The sequence below is a fragment of the Mauremys reevesii genome, linkage group 16, assembly GCF_016161935.1.
Source record: "Mauremys reevesii isolate NIE-2019 linkage group 16, ASM1616193v1, whole genome shotgun sequence".
Taxonomy (NCBI): Eukaryota; Metazoa; Chordata; order Testudines; family Geoemydidae; genus Mauremys; species Mauremys reevesii.
The window spans coordinates 24,360,694-24,380,652 of NC_052638.1; the positions used below are offsets into that span (position 1 = coordinate 24,360,694).

Here is a 19,959-nt window from a genome sequence, read left to right on the forward strand (position 1 = left end):
TGATGCTTTATATAAGCAGAATGCCTTTCTTATGTAGGGGCACAACACCCTTGCTAATCTATTCCAGTACTTTAACTATCCTTATAGTTATCTTAGATAGTAGGAAAAACTTCATCTCCTTTGTAGCAAATTCCTGTCCTGCCTTCAGGGGACATGGAGAACAAAATAGCATGATTATCTTCCCTTTACAAAGTACATACATTTTACGTAGATCAGTTTCTTGAAAATAATTATTCTTCCTTATTTATCCATATTCTGTATATACCTTTACTTTTTTCTCCATTGATGTGAATAAAATTACTTCTCTTCTGTACAGATTAACTCCTGCTGACTCCTATCATGGTATTGTAGCTCTTACGATATTTAGTGCTAAGAACAAAGTGATCTAATGCTACACTCTGTAGAGTCCATAATTCCTCAGTTCCCATACTCTACAGTTCCTAACTCTGGCATTCACTCATCCACTGATGTGCCACCCACGCTGCTGCTTCTAACGGCAGATCTTGTTGCTCTTTAAGGGCACTGTGTTAAGTCTCTTTGGGCTTCTTGTGAAAGATTGGGTGGTTTGGGTTTATTCTGAGATCTTATCCTGTATGTGAGTGAAACACACACACTTATATACATGGACCCCAAAATGTGCAAAGTGGGTGCACTTTGTAAATGAAAATTATACTCAGTTGGGCAAAGGGTTAAGAGATCAAAACTATGTGTAAAAATTTAACATTGACAGCTGTATTTTTAATAATGTATCTTTAGAATCCTCAAGCTATAATTAGAATATACTATAGTCTTTTCATGACCCAGTTCTGAATTCTAATTTTAGAAATACTTAAACTAAGTATTTAAGTATAAACATGGTTATAGCTTTCACATGAAACAATATGTAAGATTGATATAGATCTCAAACAAGCTACATGAGGTATCTTATTTGCAAAAGGACTAGAAGACTAAGTCAAGACAATTGGTTTCTTGTCATAAAAATACAATATATCCAATTACACAGTGATACAATCTTTCATTTTAAAGCACTGCCACATGATTAACTTTAATGTGATTTGACAAGGTTATCTAAGATCCCCAGTGGACCATAAGAGGTCCTAGAACAAGTCATGGTTAAAACTTATTCCACTCAGTATTTCCTTTATTTTCTAGAATAAAAGTGACAGTCCTCAGTTCAAATTCTATCACCAACCCAACAAGACTAACAAACAGCAGACAAAGGAAGTTTTGTCAGCACTGTGTAGGTGATTTAAGTGAATTCCTTTCTGGAAAATGGATAATATACTATCTTGGGTTATGATTATCTCATACTGCATATGCTAAACTGGGATGGGACCTGGTCAGTATTTAGTTTGAAGAATTCCAGTAGAACCCAGAATGCTCCAGAAAGCTGTGTTGGCAACTCCAAGTGATTCTTCTCTCATAGTAATGTTGAACCAATATAGTTGCCTAATGCTAGGAGAGGCAATAGTTGATATCTATCCAATGAGATCTAAAAGTGAGGTCCTGATTACTTGTACTCATTAAAGCTTCTGTGGCATTTTACACAAACCCTGATACCCACATTGGAAACTGAACCTAGGTATCTAATTGAGCTAGTTGAATAACAAAATTGATTTGTAAATATCTTCATGAATAAAAGCTCTAAATTCCTTCATCTGTAATTCACAAGGTCATGCTGTTCAAGAGTATTTGGACAACTGAGAAGAATTCATGAATTCCCAGAGTATCAACAACTTTAACATGAATTAATTCACCGGAAAAATTCAAATCAGAAGGTAATTATAAATCCCCTGACAAAGATAGTCTCTGCATCTGTGTTTGTACAGAACCTAATATGAGGTCCAGATTGGAGTCTTAGGATGCTACTGTAACAAATGATTAATAACTTGTTTTTTGTTTTTCTACTGTTTCAAAAGTTTATCATCCAGGTAGGTATCAGCAACAATGCCATACAATGTACATGTCCCTGCATATAAAAATAGTAACCAGTCAACAGATCAACCTCCAGGTTGAACATTTTGTTCAAACTACAGTATTTGGCAAATGTTAGTTTAAAAAAAAAAAGTCAGGATCAGTTCATGAATGATGTCCCTGTCTACTACGGGCTAGCTGGAGTCACCATATGGTTGATTACTGCCTGCTGCTGGCTGCCCTGTTAAAAGATTACAGATCTGAGATCTTAAATTTCTCAAAGTGCAGGGAAAGACAGAGGGACAGTCGTCAAAAGCAGTTATCACCTATGAACAAGATGTTGCCTAACATCTCGTCCACATGAGAAAATTATACTGATATAAGTAATGTCCATACAAAAGAGCTGCAGCAATTTAGTTAGTTCAATTTCTAAATCGATTTAGTTAAATTGGTACAAATTTTCCTGTAGAGAAGGCTTTAGACAAGAGTGACATTATTTCCATTTTTACAAGACATCATGTAGTATTATAAATTTACTTTAAATTAGGTTATTTTTCCAATGTTAAAGTCTGGTGACCTTTTCTTTGAACACCTCCAGTGCACCCATTCTTTGGAGCAGGGACATGAAATTTGGCAGAAGGTGGTCTTTGTGTCAGGCATGTGCCTTTTGCCATCCCCTTGAAAATCTGCACAAATTTGGCCTTTGGAAAAAAAAAATTAGTTTGAACATGCTAAGTAGAGACTTGAGTATAATCATTAAAATCTCTGCACAGAGCATGTTTGAGCTGCTTATACCTCCTAGAGCTGACCAGACCATATGCCATCCCCACAGACGCAGCCCGTTTCAGAGGTGAGCACACAGGATGATCACCCTGGGCACCAACCTCCATGAGTTACTGTGCTCCTGAGCTCTAAGTATTTTTTGTGCTGTACTCTGATTGGCCAGCTGAGTTTTTGTTTTGTTTGGCTGCTCATAGGGTGCAGCCCTGAAAATATTTTCCCCTCTGGCCAGCAAAAGGCTAATGCCACTCCTGCTCACAGGGCAACTGACTGTGCTCCATCTCAGAGCTATGGGAGCAAAACAGGCCTTACCAGGCAATGGCTACTCTGGGCCTTTTAGGTATCGGGATAGCCGTGTTAGTCTTTAAGGTGCCACCGGACTCCTTGTTGTTTCTGGGCCTATGTGGGACTGGTCACTGGAATTCTCAATGATTCCCCGTGTTGCCATGCAGTCAGCCTGGAGGAGAAAGCTAGCTGACTCAAATCCATAGGGGACAAAAAGCAGATACGAGGAAGCACAGTAGAAGATTAGGACAAGAAGTCTGGTAAGACAGCTGAGTGTGTAACAGAAAGACTGGCTGGGTAAGGAGACTGGGTCATGATGGGTCATTTGGTGGTGGGCACAAAACTGGGTTACTGGGTAACAAAATGGCACATGAAATTCAATGTTGATAAATGCAAAGTAATGCACATTGGAAAACATAATTGCAACTATACATATAAAATGATGAGGTCTAAATTAGCTGTTACCACTTAAGAAAGATCTTGGAGTCATTGTCGATAGTTCACTCAAAACATCCACTCAGTGTGCAGCGGCAGTCAAAAAAGCAAACAATGTTGGGAATCATTAAGAAATGGAAAGATAATAAGACCGAAAATATTTCATTGCCTGTATAAAAATCCATGGTACTCCCGCATCTTAAATACTGATATATTGGAATTGGGAAAGGTTCAGAAAAGGGCAACAAAAATTATTAGGGGTATGCAATGGCTTCCACATGAGGAGTGATTAATAAGACTGGGACTTTTCAGCTTGGAAAAGAGACAACTAAGGGAGGATATGATAGAGTTCTATAAAATCATGACTGGTATCAAGAAAGTAAATAAGGAAGTGTTATTTACCCAAGAAGTAGGGGTCACAAAATGAAATTAATAGGCAGCAGGTTTAAAAACAAACAAAAGGAAGTATTTTTCCACACAACGCACAGTCAACCTATGGAACTCCTTGCCAGAGGATGTTGTGAAGGCCAAGACTATAACAGGGTTCAAAAAAAAAAAAAGAACTAGATACATTCATGGAGGATGGGTCCATCAATGGTTATTAGACAGGATGGACAGGGATGGTGTCCCTAGCCTCTGTTTGCCAGAAGCTAGGAATGGGCAACAGGGGATGGATCACTTGTGATTACCTGTTTTGTTCATTCCTTCTAGGGCACCTGACATTGGCCACTGTCGGAAGACAAGATACTGGTCTAGATGGACCTTTGTTCTGACCAAGTATGGCCATTCTTACGGGCTAGAGAGCAAGCCCACCTGACACTCACCCATGGCTCCAGTCTCATGGGGGTTGCAACATCATTCACGTTTGGCCCAACCACCCTTTCATCACAAGGAAGAGGTGGCCAGGCCAAATATGAGTGAGTGGTATTATGACAAGGCACACAGCATTTCAATGCCATGCAACCCTGTGCACCATGTTGCAATGCCCAGATGAGGGAGATGGGCTGAGCTACCACTTCTAGGTGTGGGATGGGCTTGCACTATAGCCCCCAGTGAAAAAATTGTGTTGGGCATCTCATTATGTAATTGACAAAAGATGTTTGAGAAAGCACCATGCATACACCTAAAGACTACCAGGGAGGGTGATTCCCCTCCAATCCCCTGCTCCCTCTTAGTTCCACCACTGCCAGGATGCCAGTCTGACTCCCCCCAAAAACACAGTCTGGCACAACTTAAGCCCTGCCTCCAGAAGGAGAAATGGAACTCAAGATTCCCAAGTTGCGCCGTTCCTCTTCTGTTAGTAAATAACTCTGAAATCCACTGACAAAGCATGTGCCTCATCTCCCTGTTGTGCTTGTTCTACGCAAAAGACAAAACATATTTCTGTTAAGCTAACAGTTACTCTGTTCGTTTAGGTGCCAGAAGTCTGTTTGGTGGATTTAAAGGTTCCAGTCCCCAATGAACCATTTGGGCATAAGTAGGATGTCACATGATGGGATTTGTTTTTTCAGTTTGCCTTTTTAAAAACCTAGCAAGTTAGCACCTCCCCTTGAAAACAAACACTTTAAAAGCTCATAATAAAGGCTGCAAAGTCAAGCACACAAAAGTTAGGAAATATCAGAATTAAGGCTGCCCATGCAACTTTAATTCACCCTCTTGTACATATGCACTATGATACAGTCTTTAATGACATGATCATATGCTATTTTTTCCACAGGACCCCTGCCTTGTTTGGAGCCCAGAATGGACTTGCTCTGGTGATTAATCAGAGTTGTGTAGTAAAGGAGGATGTTGTCCGTAGGACTCCGGCCTCATTTGTTGCAGATGTTAGAAATATGCAGGAAGAGAAATTATGTTCTCCAGATTAAGGCAGTTGATTGCTGCCTTGGATTCTCTCCCTCTTTGCCATTGAGTTCCTAGGATTCTAGGCACGTGACTTAAACCAAAACTTTCCAAAGGTGATTACTAACTATGTGTTCCTTATTTTCCAGGTGCCCAAATGGAGACCTCGTGTCTGCATTGCAGAAGTGATGAGCACTCTCAGCTGCATATAAAGTCAGTGAGAGCTTTGCTTGAACATATGAAGTGCTATAGAATGCTAAGCATGCCGAAAACTCAGGTCCTTATCTCAAATTGGCCACTCAAAATTAGTGGAAACTTTGAACCTCAACTTCTCTGTGCCACATTTCCCCACCTGTAAAATGGGGATATCATCACCCCTCCAGCTCCTACCAGTGATGAGAAGATGCATTCATTAATGTTTGTGAAATATTCTGATGTTATGATGAGAGCCCATAAAAACACCCATGGAGAAATTAATAATTTTGGCTCTGTGGCAGGGTTTCAATCATGTACAGTAAATAAAGCCTAGGGTCACGTTTAACAATGAGGATAAAATACAATATTTAATAGCTGCTCATTAAGGAAGCCCCATTAATCCTGTGCACTGAATGAGGAAGAAATAGTGATCATGTAAATAAAGAACGTTTCAGAATCTTAAATGTATGCTTAAAATACCGTACTGAGCCAGGGCCATAGATAGGCAAAAGTGCACATACACATGCTACTCCCTTTCACTGTCAAACTTAGTTTAGGTTCAAATCCTAGGTTTTTTTTTTTTTTCAAATAAAGCATTCAATAATCATGAGTCAGGGTCCCAAGATTGGCTTAGAAATCATGAGATTCTAAAAAACAAATTGGAACAATACATGAGAACCAGAAAGTGAAATCAACTAGAAAATTACTACCAAGAAATATTCAACTGACCAGTTTAATTCCATTCCCTATATTGAGTGCAATACACATACTGAAATACAAAAAGTAAACAAAAATCATACATCTTACATTAGAATTTTAAAGGCTTGCAGCTTTGAAAATTTAGGTATTAATATACACTCCCTCCGAGCAAAGCAGAAAGGACAGCATCTCTGATTCTCCTCCGTCCCTGCAGTATTCCAGCCTAAGAAGAGACGGGGAGGTGGGGGTGAAGAACTCCTGAAGCTGCCCTCCAACCTGGACAGGGAAGAGGAGACCCAACTGCAACCTCTCTAGGACTAGGAGAAGGGGGATGAAGAATCTCAGGAAGAACAGAAACGAAGCTGGAGCGGGGGGAGGGGAGGAAACTGAACTGATGGGGATGCTGAACTAATGGAGGAAGAGTCAGATTTAATTTCTGGGCAGGGGGTGGGCAGATGTGAGGGTGTGAGCTCCTTCAGTGGGGGCCAAAAATCACCTTCCCAAATAAATTTGGGAGAGCAGCCAACACTAATTGTCACACATATTTGGGGATGGGCAGGGGGAGTCCAAAAAAAAAGTCAGGCGACAAATAAAACACAATATAGCCTTTAAAAAAAATTTCATGATTTTTGATCACTTGAGGTTGGCAATACTAGAATCTCTAGTGTACTCGTTCATGCCTTTATAATAAGGGTTACCACTGCTTACCTGAATATTACTTCTCAAAACAGTCAGCATTTTGTATTGTACAACTTCAAAACAATGGTTTGGGTAGTTCTGAAGATAAGGCACAACTCCTTCACCTCAGAGTCCAGTTAAGGGTGCTAACTAAAATAAATTTGGCACTCTGATCCCAGCTCCAAGTAAACATTAATCAACATTATGGAAGCTACCATACATACTTTGGAACAATCAGGAATGACTGGCAGTTGGTGTTCACAAAAATACTCTTAGGGCTATTCTACACTTACCTGCCGGGTCGACGTGGAGAGTTTGACTTCTCGGAGTTCGAACTATCGCGTCTAATCTAGACGCGATAGTTCGAACTCCCCGCACGCTCCGGTCGACTCCGGCACTCCACCACTGCAAACGGCGGTGGCGGAGTCGACCTTGGAGCCGCGGACTTCGATCCCGCGGCGTCTGGACGGATGAGTAGTTCGAACTAGGGTACTTTGAATTCAGCTACGCTATTCACGTAGCTGAATTTGCATACCCTAGTTCGACCCCCCTTCTTAGTGTAGACCAGGCCTTAAGCCTGACCATGAACACTGAATTACCATTTGCTTCTAGAAAAGGGCAACATTAGGAGGTCAAGACTGAAGTAACTGATGAGGCAGCCTGAAGTAGCTTGCTTCTCAGCTTCAATGCCTACAGATAAAACATTCATTTTCATTTTAGTTAATCCTTTAAGCATCACCAAACCAAAGACTGTTCTTTTACCTGCAGATAATCTCACTAAATAAAATTGTCAGTAGGAAACACTGAAACTATGGGATGGCAGCTTAGCCTCTTATTCCACTGGACTCAGCTAGGGTAGCACCGCCAGATAAGCCACCATATCTATTGAGGATCCCAGCCTCCTGCCCTTCAAGACTTTAAAAGTCCAGATAGTTCAACCTTTATTCACATTTACCCAAATGTTATTTGAGGAGGAGAGATGGGGACAGGTGAATGGGCAGGCAGAGAGGAGTGGGCCCCTCCCACTGCCAACCAAATCCTGCACGTAGCCCAGCTTCCTACCCCACCCCAGGTATCTCTTCACTTACAATCCTAATACAACTTCACGTTCTGCTACCACGTTTACCCAGCATCCTGCCCCAAATTAAATCACGTTATCTCCCTCTGAAAGCACTGCAGCTATCCCCTGTTCCCCAGGCTCACTGGGGGTAAAAACCTCCCTGCTTCTGTAATCAGCGCCTAGCCACCCCCAGGCAGCCCCTCATCCTTTGCCATTGCCAGCCCCGCTACAGGCAGCTCCCTGCCCCCCAACTCTTGTCCCCGGCACCCCCCGCATCCCCAACACATGTACCAGGCAGCTGACCCCCGCCCCCCGGCAGCCCCCCGCCCCGCTCCGCTCGCGGCTCCGCATTCGCAGAGACTGAGCGAGGAACAAAAGGCACCGCGTCCTCCCCCCTCCCCACCGGGGGTCTAAGGCGGCTCCGCGCAGGCAGCACCGGGGTGACCACGGCAGCGAGCCGCCGCCCAGCCAGAGCTACACCCGGTGCTCCCGCTCGGCAGCGTCGGCAGGTATCACCCCGGGGCTGGGGCGCGCGGGAGCGGGGAGGCGCCGGTGTCAGGCCCGGCCAGGCCAGGCCGCGGCGTGCAGGCCGCAGAATTGGGCTGTGAGAGAGCTGGGCCGGGGGAGCCTGCGCCTGAGGAGCCCGCCCAGGCCGCTCTGTGTAGCCGGGCCGGTGAACGGGGGGCGCGGGCGCGGCCCAGAGCAGCCCCACAGAGCACCTGCCCCGCTCTTCCATCGCCCCCACCTGCCCCTTCCCTCCCCATCCCTCCCCATCATGGGCCCCACCTGCCCCTTCCCTCCATCGCCCCCAGCCCTTCCCTCCCCACCATGGGCCCCACCTGCCCCTTCCCTCTCTTCCACTGTCCCTCACCTGCCCTGTTACCCCCCACCCATCCCATCTCCTCTGCCCCTACCCTTGCCCTGTCTCACACATTGCTCCCATCACCCAACCCCCCTCCCATCCACTCTGCCCCAGTCCCCTTCACTCCTGGCCCATCTCCATCTTCTCCCATCACTCTTGGGCCTGCCCATTCACCTGTGTCCATCACTCCTCCTCACATAACCCCTCCCATTCCATCTCCTGCCTTCCTGATTACCATCTGCACCATCCAGTCTATGCCCCTTCCCACTCCTACGACTCCCACTACTACACATTTCATCTCCTTGCCCCATCACCCTTTTACACCTGACCATCTCTCTGACCCCTGATGATGATGCACCTGTTCATGACATATGTTCTCATTTCCCCTCCTGCCTATCCTATATCATAGGTCCTGTCCAATCCCTGTATGCCTACATCTTCTCTCTACCCTCCTTCCCTCTCTCCATTGCATCACAACCACCTCTGTCCCAGAACCTCTCAACACCCACCCATCTACATACAGTAGACTAAGGAATTCAATGGAATTTATGTTTTCTATGCCTGGTTGTTCTAGTTTTTAATGCTATATTCATGGTAAAAATCAATGTTCCTGATAAGGCATTGGACAAACTCTGGCTGAGACTTTTATGCCAACTCTGCTCCCACCATTCCTGTATTTGATTGATTTGTTGCTGATGTGCCTGTATTGTTGGGATTTTCTACATAGAGATCATCAGAATTTTTAAGAGACGTGTTCATGGTATTTCTGGGGGGAAAACATACTTAACTCTGTCTTCTCCACATCAGTCTAGAGCCTCTAAGGTCTAGAGCTCCACAAACTCTCTGAGGTGCATTTGGGCACCTTTAAAAACAAAAAACCAAAAAACTGTTGCAATCAGCAGTGGCTCACTTAGGGCAAGTCTACACTACAGTGCTACTTCAGCACAGCTGTGCCACTGTAACACATCAGGTAAAGATGCACGGTGCCAAAGGGAGAGCGTTCTCTCATCAGTATAATTACTTCACCACCGTGAGAGGTGGAAGCTATGTTGGCAGGGGAGTGTCACCCACTGACATAGCACTGGTGTGGACAGCACTTAAGACAATGTAACTTGCATTACTTGGGGGTGTCGTTTTCATACCTCTGTGCAATGTAAGTTACATTGACTTAAGTGGTATTGTAGACCAACCCTTAGAGCAGGGGTGGGCAATAATTTTCACAGGGGGGCCACTCCATGAATTTTGATAAGTCATCATGGGCTGCACATTTCTACTATATTATTGGAGGGGGTGCGGGGTCTCAGAGGGAGCTTGGGTGCAAGCTCTGGCCAAGAGGCGCTTACCACAGGCAGCTCCCAGCCGGTGGCAAAGTGGGACACCCAGGCAGGCTGCTTTCCTGCCGTGGCCGTACGCCGCTCCCGGAAGTGGCCAGCTGCTGGCACAGTGGCACGTCTCTGCACATCCCTTAAGGGATGGGAGGCAGCGGGTCTCTGTGCGCTGCCTGTGCCTGCAAGCACCACCAATGGGAGCTGTGAGGGCGGTGCTGGGGTGAGGGCAGCGCATGGAGCTGCCTCACCCCTCATCAGGGGCATGCAGAGACATGCCAGCAGCCGCCGGCCACTTCCAGGAGCAGTGTGGTGCCACGCCAGGCAGCCTGCCTGAGCGCCCTGCAGGGCTGTTAGCGGCCCGGAGATCGCGAGGGGGCAGCCAAAGAGCCTGGCAGGCTGGACAGAAATGTTAGACAGGCAAGATCTGGCCCGTGGGCCGTATTTTGCCCACCCCTGCCTTAGAGACTAACTTTTAAGTAGCAAAGCTTGGAGTCTGTAAATAGTTTCTCCCCGCATCCCATCTCTGGTTTGTGATATGTTTAAGCTATATAGTACACTAATATCACAAAAACTGGGGATTTTTTTTTCAGCTGTATAACTAAATTAGTTGTGATGGAAAACATTAGAAAAGCACAAGTTTTCTTTGGTGTAATCACTTTTGCACCTCCTGGGCCCCATCCTGCAAAGATTTGTGCGCATGCTTAACTTTGCATATTGTGAGTAGTCCTATTGATTGCATTGGAACTACTCAAAAGCCAAGATTTTCAAGTGACTAGTGATTTAGAGTGCCCAACTGAGACACCTTAAAAAGGGACTGATTTTTAAGGGGGCTTATGTTGAGTACTTTTTGAAAAGTAATCCCATTTAAGGTGTCTCACATTGGACACCAAAAATAACTAACCACTTTTGGAAATCTTGTCTACCATGTGTAAAGTTATGTATGAGTGTCAGTCTTTGCAGAAGTCATGTCAGTCTTTCCGTTGCATTCTTTTTGATGTCTCTGAGCTACAGAGAATGACACTCTTGTTTTTGTAAAATATTTTGAATTGCTGTACCTGGGTATAACTTTTTAGGCCTCAATGCACAATACAATATGCTTGAGTGTTTTCATGGTTTGTCACACACTTTTTTGATATTATTTGATAAATGTTTGGCAAGGAATATTTATTGCTTTGTATGTGTGTTTAGGAGTGAGACTGAAGAATAATGTATGAAAGTTATTGACATCATGACAACCATCCGACACAGAAAGGGAATAAAAGTCACAGAAGTTGCTGAAGATCATCTGACACAAGAGAAAAATGTGAAGCCTGATGGAAGAGTTCGATCTGGTGGGTAATTATAAGAAATGTCATATTGTGGACTCTCACTAATGTCAATTGTTTGGTATCTACCCTTATGCACAGATGAAAACTAGGTATTGTACCAAATAGTTATCCAAGTATAGCTAAATCTTCTTTCTGATCAAAGCTACTGTAGTCACGGCGACACTGTAGATTACTGCGCTAGATTCTTTTACCTGTTTTCAAATTCTAGTTTAGGTTACAAATGAAAATAATTTTGTGAACTTCATAAAACCCAGTACACATTTAGCAGAGTTCATCATCAGTGACAGTCTTTGCTCAAGAGAGGCATAGGACTGGAGTGACTTAAACCAGTGGTTCTCAACCTTTTTCTTTCTGAGGCCCCCTCAACATGCTATAAAAACTCCACGGCCTACCTGTGCCATAACAACTGGTTTTCTGCATATAAAAGCCTGGGGAAAAGTTAGGGGGTAATAAACAGGGCACTTGCCCAGGCCCCATGCCACAGGGAGCCCCCCACGAAGCTACATTGCTCAGGCTTCGGCTTCAACCCCAAGTGATGGGGTTCAGGGCCCTGGGCTTCAGACCCATGCAGTGGGGCTTTGGTTTTCTGCCCTGGACCCCACAGGGATGGCAAACTACTGCCCGTGGGCTGCATCCAGGACACCAGCTGTTTTAATCCGTCCCTTGAGCTCCCGCTGGGGAGTGGGGTCTGGAGCTTGCCCTGCTCCGGTGCTCCAGCTGGGGAGCAGGGTCGGGGGCTGCTCCACACAACTCCCAGAAGCAGCAGCATGTGCCCTCTCTGGCTCCAGCCTCCTACACCTAGGGGTAACCAGGGGCTCTGCTCCGCATGATGTCCCTGCCACAAGCGCCACCCCTGCAGCTCCCATTGGCCAGGAACTGCAGCCAATGAGAGCTGCAGGGGCAGCGCCTGCGGACGGGGCAGCGCACAGCAGAGCCACCTGGCTGCGCCTCTGCGTAGGAGCTGGAGGGGGGACATGCCACTGCTTCTGGGACCTGCTTGAGGTAAGCACCATCTGGAGCCAGCACCCCTTCCCCCCACGCCTCAACTCCCTGTCCAAGCCCTGGTCCCCCTCCTCCCCTCCGAACCCCTCAGTCACAGCCCAGAGCACCCTCCTACATCTCAAACCCCTCATCCCCAACCCCACCCCAGAGCCTGCACCCCCAGCTGGAGCCCTCACCCCCTCCTGCACCCCAACCCCAATGTCATGAGCATTCATGGCCCACCAGACAGTTGCTATACCCAGATGCGTCTCTTGAGCCAAAAAGTTTGCCCATCCCTGGTTTAACGCTAGCCCTGCTTGGCGGACCCCCTGAAGCCCGCTCATGGCCCCCAGGGGGCCCCGGACCCCTAGTTGAGAACCACTGTCTTCAAATCAGGCAACTCACAATTAAACCTGGAAAATGTATGCTTCAAACACTGGAGGCTCATACAGATGATTTGAGTTGTGATTCTTAGGTTTGAAGACCTCTGATAGGGGATCATATCTGCACAATATAAGAACAAGTAAATTACATGTGGTGTCAGTTTTAACTGAAACCATTTTTGGCTTTTGTAGATGTAAGTCAGACCCACACAGTGCTATCTTCAAAATATCTTTTGTTTTGTTGGTTTGTTTGTTTATGTAAATGAAGGACAAAGGGAAATTCTTTCATGGAAATGCTTGAGAGTTCACACCATTTGTTTTTATTTTTGTTAGGGTCAAGTTTTCAATCTGCAACCTCAGATTTTGTGCCTGCAAAATTGGGTCCACCTGCATTTGTGCACACACTTTGAATAGGTGGGCAGCCAATTTATCCAATTTGTGTGCATAGAAGTAAATAGGCAAAATATAGCTCTGGTATAAGTGGACAAATCCATTGTCTTCAGCTTCATTGAATCACACTTGCTTATATTTAATTTGAATTTTGTCCAATGTGACAGGTAGCCACTTATATTGGATATGTATCCACATCACAAAAAGCACGATTACTGAAATCAACTTGAAAAAGATTTTAAAACAAAAAGTGCACATGAGCAGTAAACTGAGTTGCTTTATTTAGAAATGCAGTCTCTGCATTAGTCTATAATCTTGTTCTGATGTCAGCAGGTGGTCATCTGCAATTCAAAGCATGACATCATCAGAGACTACTTTGATCAATGCTCAGCCTCAGTATGGAAGTTTATTCAACCTGAAATGCAGTTTGAAAAAAAAAATCAAAAAATAAAATAAGCAGCCAAGTTCAGAAGTTTAAAGAAAAAGATTTTGATACCTTGCTTTGTGAGCTAACAGTCATGCTGTAGTTCATTAATTAAAAACAGTGCCCTGGAGGGTATTCCAAACTCTTTGTAATTTAGATTTATAAATTAGATATGGTGTTTATCTAGATCTGTATGAGATCATAGGGCTGTTTTTAAAACTGCAAGTTTACATTTTCCCCTTCAAACAGAGGCTTTTTCATTCTATGTGTAGCAATCTTTTAGTTACATAAGAAAATTACAAGTCCAGTTTCCATAAAGCAGTTTGAGAACAAGGCTCTAGTTATGTACAAGTCCTAGACCTCTCTAGTGGTGGTTCTGAAATCCATTTAAAATATCTAAGTAGAATGGCAAGCTTCACAATCCCAGAGTGAAAGTGTTTTTCTTCTGTAAGTTTACACAGGTGGAAAGCTATGGAAGAGACTTTCACTTACAGTTGGTGGAACTGTTGCCATATCTCTTGGACTTCTTACTTCTGTTTATGTTGCTACTCTACATGAAAATGACCTGTGGTTTTCCAATATTAAGGTAATGAAATGATTTTGATAATTGCATCAGTGCTTTCCTAGGACACTTTTTGCAACATGAATATTTGCAGTAGGCTATTTCCTTTAAAAAAAAATCTATTTGTCTTGTCACTCATACTGAAAATATAGAATGTTCTATCTGAAGACAGGTGTCGAGGAGGGTCTGTGGGGATGTGAGAGAACGCGAGAGAACACACATTTCCCATTTTAACTTTTCCTCCTACTTCCTCACATTGAAAACCTTTCAATCACTTCAATAAGTACCTTTCTCTTAATTATGCTCTAAACACATTCACACAACACTCTCCCATTATGTTCCTGCTATATTAATAGCTCAAAATCTTGCCTACAAATGATCACCTAGAAAAAAAGTAAAAAACACTGATTTCTTAACATTTTAAAAAGTATTATTTTAAGAAAAGAAATGCCTTCCCAAAATCCTGACATGCAACAGTATTATCTCTGTAAGAAGGTCTTTAATTTGAATAAAGAATTATATCTATAAAGTGATCCTTCTAATGCAATTGGGGTACCGATAATCATCAGTAAAACAAAACTCTCTAAGTCAGTAATAATATTTATTTTCACATAATAGCATCCTTTATCTGAAAATGTAAAAGCACTTTTCAAACATTAATTAAAGACCTGTGAGAGAGATGGGATTATCACCATTTTACAGAGTAGTAAATTGAGGCACGGGACAGGAAGGTCACTTAAGTCATTGGCAGAATTAGGAATTGAACTCTACACTGAAGTACCTAGCTCAAACCACTAGATCTGTTACACTGGTATGTTTTTTTAATACAGTACCTCAAATGGGGATGAGAGATGTAACCACTCCCACTCTTCTTTGAGGTTGTGAGGTGGGTCCTTTCACATAAGCACTTCATTTCTCTTTCAAGTAGAACAAATAGTATCAAGACAAATTAATCTTTGAATTATTGCCAATTTCTGGAGTGTAAATAATGTCTCATGACAGTCCCCCATGGAAAGCTTGTGTCCCATTTTCTGGGGCTTGCCAAATAGGCCTGCTGGGGGTGTGGCTAAGGCAGCCAGAAAATGGACTGTTCCCCATATGTCCTTTCAGCACACACCACATTGGAACTTAGTGGAGCCCACAATTGTACTTCAAACTGCCCCTGACAAATGGACCCTTCCTCCCCGCCCCCCTCCCCGGAACTAAGGCTGGCAGCGGTAAAATCCCTTCCTTCTCAGGGCATGCAGCTTCCGACCCACTCACCACCTACCTCATACGCAAGGGATGTGGTTGCTGCAGGGAAATGTACTTCCCTCTGCCAGCACAAGCAAATTTGGCTCATCAGCTCCCTAGAACAAAGTCTGTCTCCAAGGGATCGTAAAATCTAGCAAAGATGATTTAGCACAAACCGATTCTCTACTCAGGTAAAAATCCTGGTCCTCAGCCAAATCCTCTTCCAAAAGAAAAAGACTTACCTCCTCAAACTCAGCTTTATGTTGAGTTAGTTTCACAGCCTCAGAAATACTTGTGCTGGTGGGAACCAGTGTGTGTAGGACTTTTCCCCTTCCAAGAACCAGTAATGACAATTTTTTCCCCCAGTATTGTTGCAGAAGAAAATAATTGTTATGCTGATGTCTAAATCAAAGAAAAACAAACAGGTGAGTTACTTTACTGCGAAAACACTTAATCCTCACTGATAGGTACCATATATACCCCCCCCCCTATTTTTCTAATAGATTAGGTAAACATATTTTGCGTATTTATACTGTAATATACTCTTAGCACGTTAACACCTTTTTTATAATATGCACCTTTTTGCATTTCCAAAAACACTTTCATACAGGTACTAAGAGCAGTAGTTACCAGTTACTAAAATAGTTACTGCCAAACTGCATGAACAACATTGTTTTGTGGCAGCCTCATCTTTCTTTGGTTACACAGGTAGAGATGTATACCTTTGATAAACATGACGTTCACTTTTGACAGTCTTTACTTTTTTAGGTTAAATATGAGTGTCTACAAATCCACATACATGACTGAAAAGATAAAACGTTTTATATTTACCTCTGAAAAATTCAATAGTTTGTGAATTTTGTTCTAACTTACACAAGATGGCACTAGCGACAAATATGTTTATTATCATAGTTATGTTGCTCAAAAATGGACAAAATGCACACACCATTTTTTTCTTATTATTTCTAATGGATTAGAAATAATCTACATTGTAAAATAAATTTCAGATATTTTTCAGTGATACATTCTGTTTATTGGGGTGTACTCTGTGTGCCGGCTCACTTTGCATTCTAAGAAAATAAGTTTTCCATTTAGTAGATGTTACGGGTCATATTTTCAGTGGACTTCAGATTAACCTTTAACTTTGTAAGCACAAATGTTAAACTTTGACTTGAATAGGCAGACAAGCATTTGCAAAACTAAACTTGTTACAAGCAGTTACCTGATATGCCTATACCTGTTTGATCATGCAAACTTAGAGGCTATTTCTATAAATTTGGCTTCAGATTATTTAACATGATTTAAGAACAAAGGGGTTAGCCTTGGCTATTTGTGCTTTATTTGCCAATTAAGGAGGACTTTGGGAGATTCAAAGCTGCAGCCATGTGCACTCTTACAAGGTACTGTATGTCCATCAATAAAAGACATTTAGACATAGGAGTGTCCATATATAGAAAAATCTTTTTTATTATGTTTTTCAAATATATACTGTATACTAATATAGGCAGTGAAATTTAGTGTATAATAATTTAGATCTCAAAAGTTATGTTGAAAACAAATGGAAATGTGTATATTTTCTTAAACTTTTTTATGGTTCAGCTGATATATATAAAAATATATACTCCTGCATATTTTAACTAAATTTCCTCAAAACTGTGTAGCAATATGCCTTATTTTTCTAGAGGTCTAAATGCTAGTTTTATTGCATGTAATCTAATCTTTGACACCAAATTATTGTGAGCTTTTGCTAAATGAAGTGCAGAGATTATTATGGGGTTTGTTTGTTTGTTTTATTTACTAAACATGATGTATACTAGAAATGGAAGCCATACTAACAAACACTCAGTGTTGCATAAATGCAAGGACCTACAAAATTCTGTAACATAGCCATTGTTGAGAAACAAGGAAAATGTCTATTATAAGAGAGAGTTCATTTTTTAAGAATGTAGTCATACATTTCTTTAAAAATGTTACTGAGCTATAATACATCTATTTTTAAATGGCTTTGATTGAATAAGTTGTTAAAAATAAAAAGCAACTAGTTTTTACATTTGACAATCATAAATACTTTAATACATATAAGAATTCCATAAAGTCATCATGAGTGGGATTCACAAAGCGGACTGAGATACCGTGCTGCCTAGTGGAATTCACAGCTCTAGGTAGATGGCCAGGATCCCTATACAATGCACAGGGAGAGATAGGCATCTAAAAAGGGGATTCACAAAAGCCAGCATACTGAGTGGGGAGCTGCCTAAGCTAACTAATAGGAAATGCTCAGGAAAGTGGTGTGGCCTAAGCCTTGTTCTCCTGCATGCCATGAAACAGGTGATCGGGAGGTGCGGGGAGGTGCAGTTCAGTGGGGCTGCTGGTAGGCGGGAGGCACTGTGTGGGGGGGGGGTGTGTGTGGAAGCTGATGGAGGCTGCTGACATATTACTGTGGCTCTTTAGCAATGTACATTGGTAAATTCTGGCTCCTTTTCAGGCTCAGGTTGGCCACCCCGGTTCTAGAGATATGTAAAGAAGAAGTAAAAAAAGATTAAATTGAACAAAGGAAGAATACAAGCTGAATAGCAGGAATGTTTTTTCTAACAGTGAAATCTATTAAAACTATTTCATTAATAGAAAAAAAAAGTTTACCAACTTGTAACATTATGCATGATCTCTAAGGTCCTGATCCAGTGCCCATACGTTAGAGGGCATTGGATCAGCCTTTAAATCACAGTGAACTCTTAGGTAAAGTTAAATTAATATTGAAAACATCATTACAATAGGCTCAACTTCTTGAATAAGTAAATTGCAGTTTTTGGATGCAGCATTAATTACCACAGGTTTTTTTGTTTTGTTTTGTTTTTTAAAGTTTCTTAACATTTTAAATAGAATTTAGCAGTGAGACCACCAATTTGTTGGGCACTGTGAAGGATGTTTGTTGTAAAATATTTTTTAAGTGAGCAGTCTGTTGTGGCACTGATAACAGGATTATTATTATTAGCATTTTCATATATTAAAAGGATGATCTGTCATAAAGAATAGCTTTTTATTTAATAGAGCTTGGCTCCTCACTGTGCTATGCCTGAGTTTTGCTCAGATGCAGTGGTAAAGTGGAACTATCAGGGATTTAGTTATGGACCCCTGATTCTCAGCTGCTTGGCCCATGCCCAAGACAAGTTAAAGCTGCCGGGGCAGATTTAATGTACATCACTTATGCAGGATCTGTCAGGGCTATAACAGTGAAGAACTGAACATGGTGGCAACTCGGTCATTCCCACTTCTCTATCATCTTACGCTAGAGAGGATCCCCTCACCTCCTCTCCACAGAGGACAATGCTGTAGTGAAAATCTTTGGCCCTATTTTGGTTTTTAATTAGGTGTACCAGAGAACCTGGGTCACTTATTTTTGCGTATATACCCTTTAGGTTTAGAAAATGGAAGCTTTATTCTGAATTAGTGTTCCAATATGGTGCATTGATTTGTTGACATTCCAATTGCTTGGTTAGAGAACTGTGCAGAAAATCCGCCAACTTTGTTCAGCTTCAAGAACTCAAAGTGAGAAGCATGTATTTTATACAGCTATGTACCGTAACTCAAAAATAAAGAATTGATATTTATGAACCTACTGCTAATTATGGCCTTGTTATAGAAATGTGGCTTTGGTTCTGCTGTGGAAGGCCCCTCTTGAAACCCAATTTTCAATATCCTGCAACAACGAGAACAGCTTTACTATATAACAATTGTTGCAATAAAGTATTTCTTTGCAGACAGCCTTCCTTCAAGAGGCTAGCGATCGCACCTCTATGGTATGAATGAGAACCTTGTTGATGAGTTAAATATACACACTCATTTTTGTTTACTTAATTTTGCCATGGTAATTGGAATAAGGGAAAGCCACTCTTGTACCTCTCATCACAAAAATAGAAAAAAGCAAGTATCCAAGGACTGTGACGTATGCTATAATTTAGATGCTACGAGAGAGAAGTCACAGAATGACCTTGTCCAACAAAACAAAGGATAATGTTTGCATACAGTTTTAACAGTGGAGCCTATAGTCAGTTGTCCTGGCTAGATGACATTGAAGAAAACACTGGTCTTGAGTCTCCTCTCACTTCCACCATCTAGCTCCATTTACTTCAGTGGACTTACTTCCAATTCATGCTGGTGTATTTAAGTCCTGAAGTTCTCACTTGTTCTGGCTAATCATCTGTTTATGTCTTCTCATTTCACATGCTAAATCTCTAATGGAGATGAACAAAGAAGCAGGAAGCTAGTATTCAAAGTTGATTAATAACCCAAGTGAACAGGTGTAATCCATTAGGAAAAAACCAAGCTGGATCAGTACTTTAGTACTTTCCTCCTGAAGAAGTGACACTTCCAGTGTTTGGCCAGCTATATATGTTGCTTGGCACCCATACTCTATATCAAAAGTCTAATCAACATTTGAGCAGGAGTCATGCCATTCTAACAGATGGACAGGAGGTTAACCAGCCAAAAGACCATGTATGTGCATTAAATATGTTTGCTGAGGGCATGATTCACAGCCTGGAACATTGATAGCAGCTGTCTGTATTGAGTTTCCACTTGTA

General features: G+C 42.3%; 2 protein-coding genes and 1 long non-coding RNA gene across 9 annotated transcripts in view; 2 read left to right on the plus strand and 1 right to left on the minus strand.

The window, feature by feature from the left end:
- ZNF507 (zinc finger protein 507) overlaps positions 1-1,757 on the plus strand; it is a 43,950-nt gene extending 42,193 nt beyond the window's left edge. The window contains exon 5 of the mRNA XM_039503386.1: positions 1,673-1,757. Within this exon, the coding sequence (XP_039359320.1) occupies positions 1,673-1,742 (70 nt within the window). The 3' untranslated portion in view covers positions 1,743-1,757. The remainder of the gene's footprint in view (positions 1-1,672) is intronic.
- Positions 1,758-8,255: 6,498 nt separating this feature from the next.
- DPY19L3 (dpy-19 like C-mannosyltransferase 3) overlaps positions 8,256-19,959 on the plus strand; it is a 48,784-nt gene continuing 37,080 nt past the window's right edge. For 3 of the 4 annotated variants that reach the window (XM_039503253.1, XM_039503255.1, XM_039503256.1), the window contains exons 1-3: positions 8,256-8,397; positions 11,267-11,409; positions 14,037-14,170. In XM_039503253.1, the coding sequence (XP_039359187.1) occupies positions 11,289-11,409; positions 14,037-14,170 (255 nt within the window). In that variant the 5' untranslated portion in view covers positions 8,256-8,397; positions 11,267-11,288. Of the gene's footprint in view, positions 8,398-11,266; positions 11,410-14,036; positions 14,171-15,786; positions 15,805-19,959 lie in introns of those variants that run through there. The other variant, XM_039503257.1, reaches the window with a different exon arrangement.
- The window catches only part of LOC120384476, a 44,074-nt gene continuing 37,225 nt past the window's right edge, over positions 13,111-19,959 (minus strand). For 3 of the 4 annotated variants that reach the window (XR_005588900.1, XR_005588899.1, XR_005588901.1), the window contains 3 exons: positions 15,622-15,781; positions 14,980-15,063; positions 13,111-13,575 (listed from right to left, as the gene is read on the minus strand). This is a non-coding gene — a long non-coding RNA (uncharacterized LOC120384476). Of the gene's footprint in view, positions 13,576-14,979; positions 15,064-15,621; positions 15,782-19,519; positions 19,612-19,959 lie in introns of those variants that run through there. The other variant, XR_005588902.1, reaches the window with a different exon arrangement.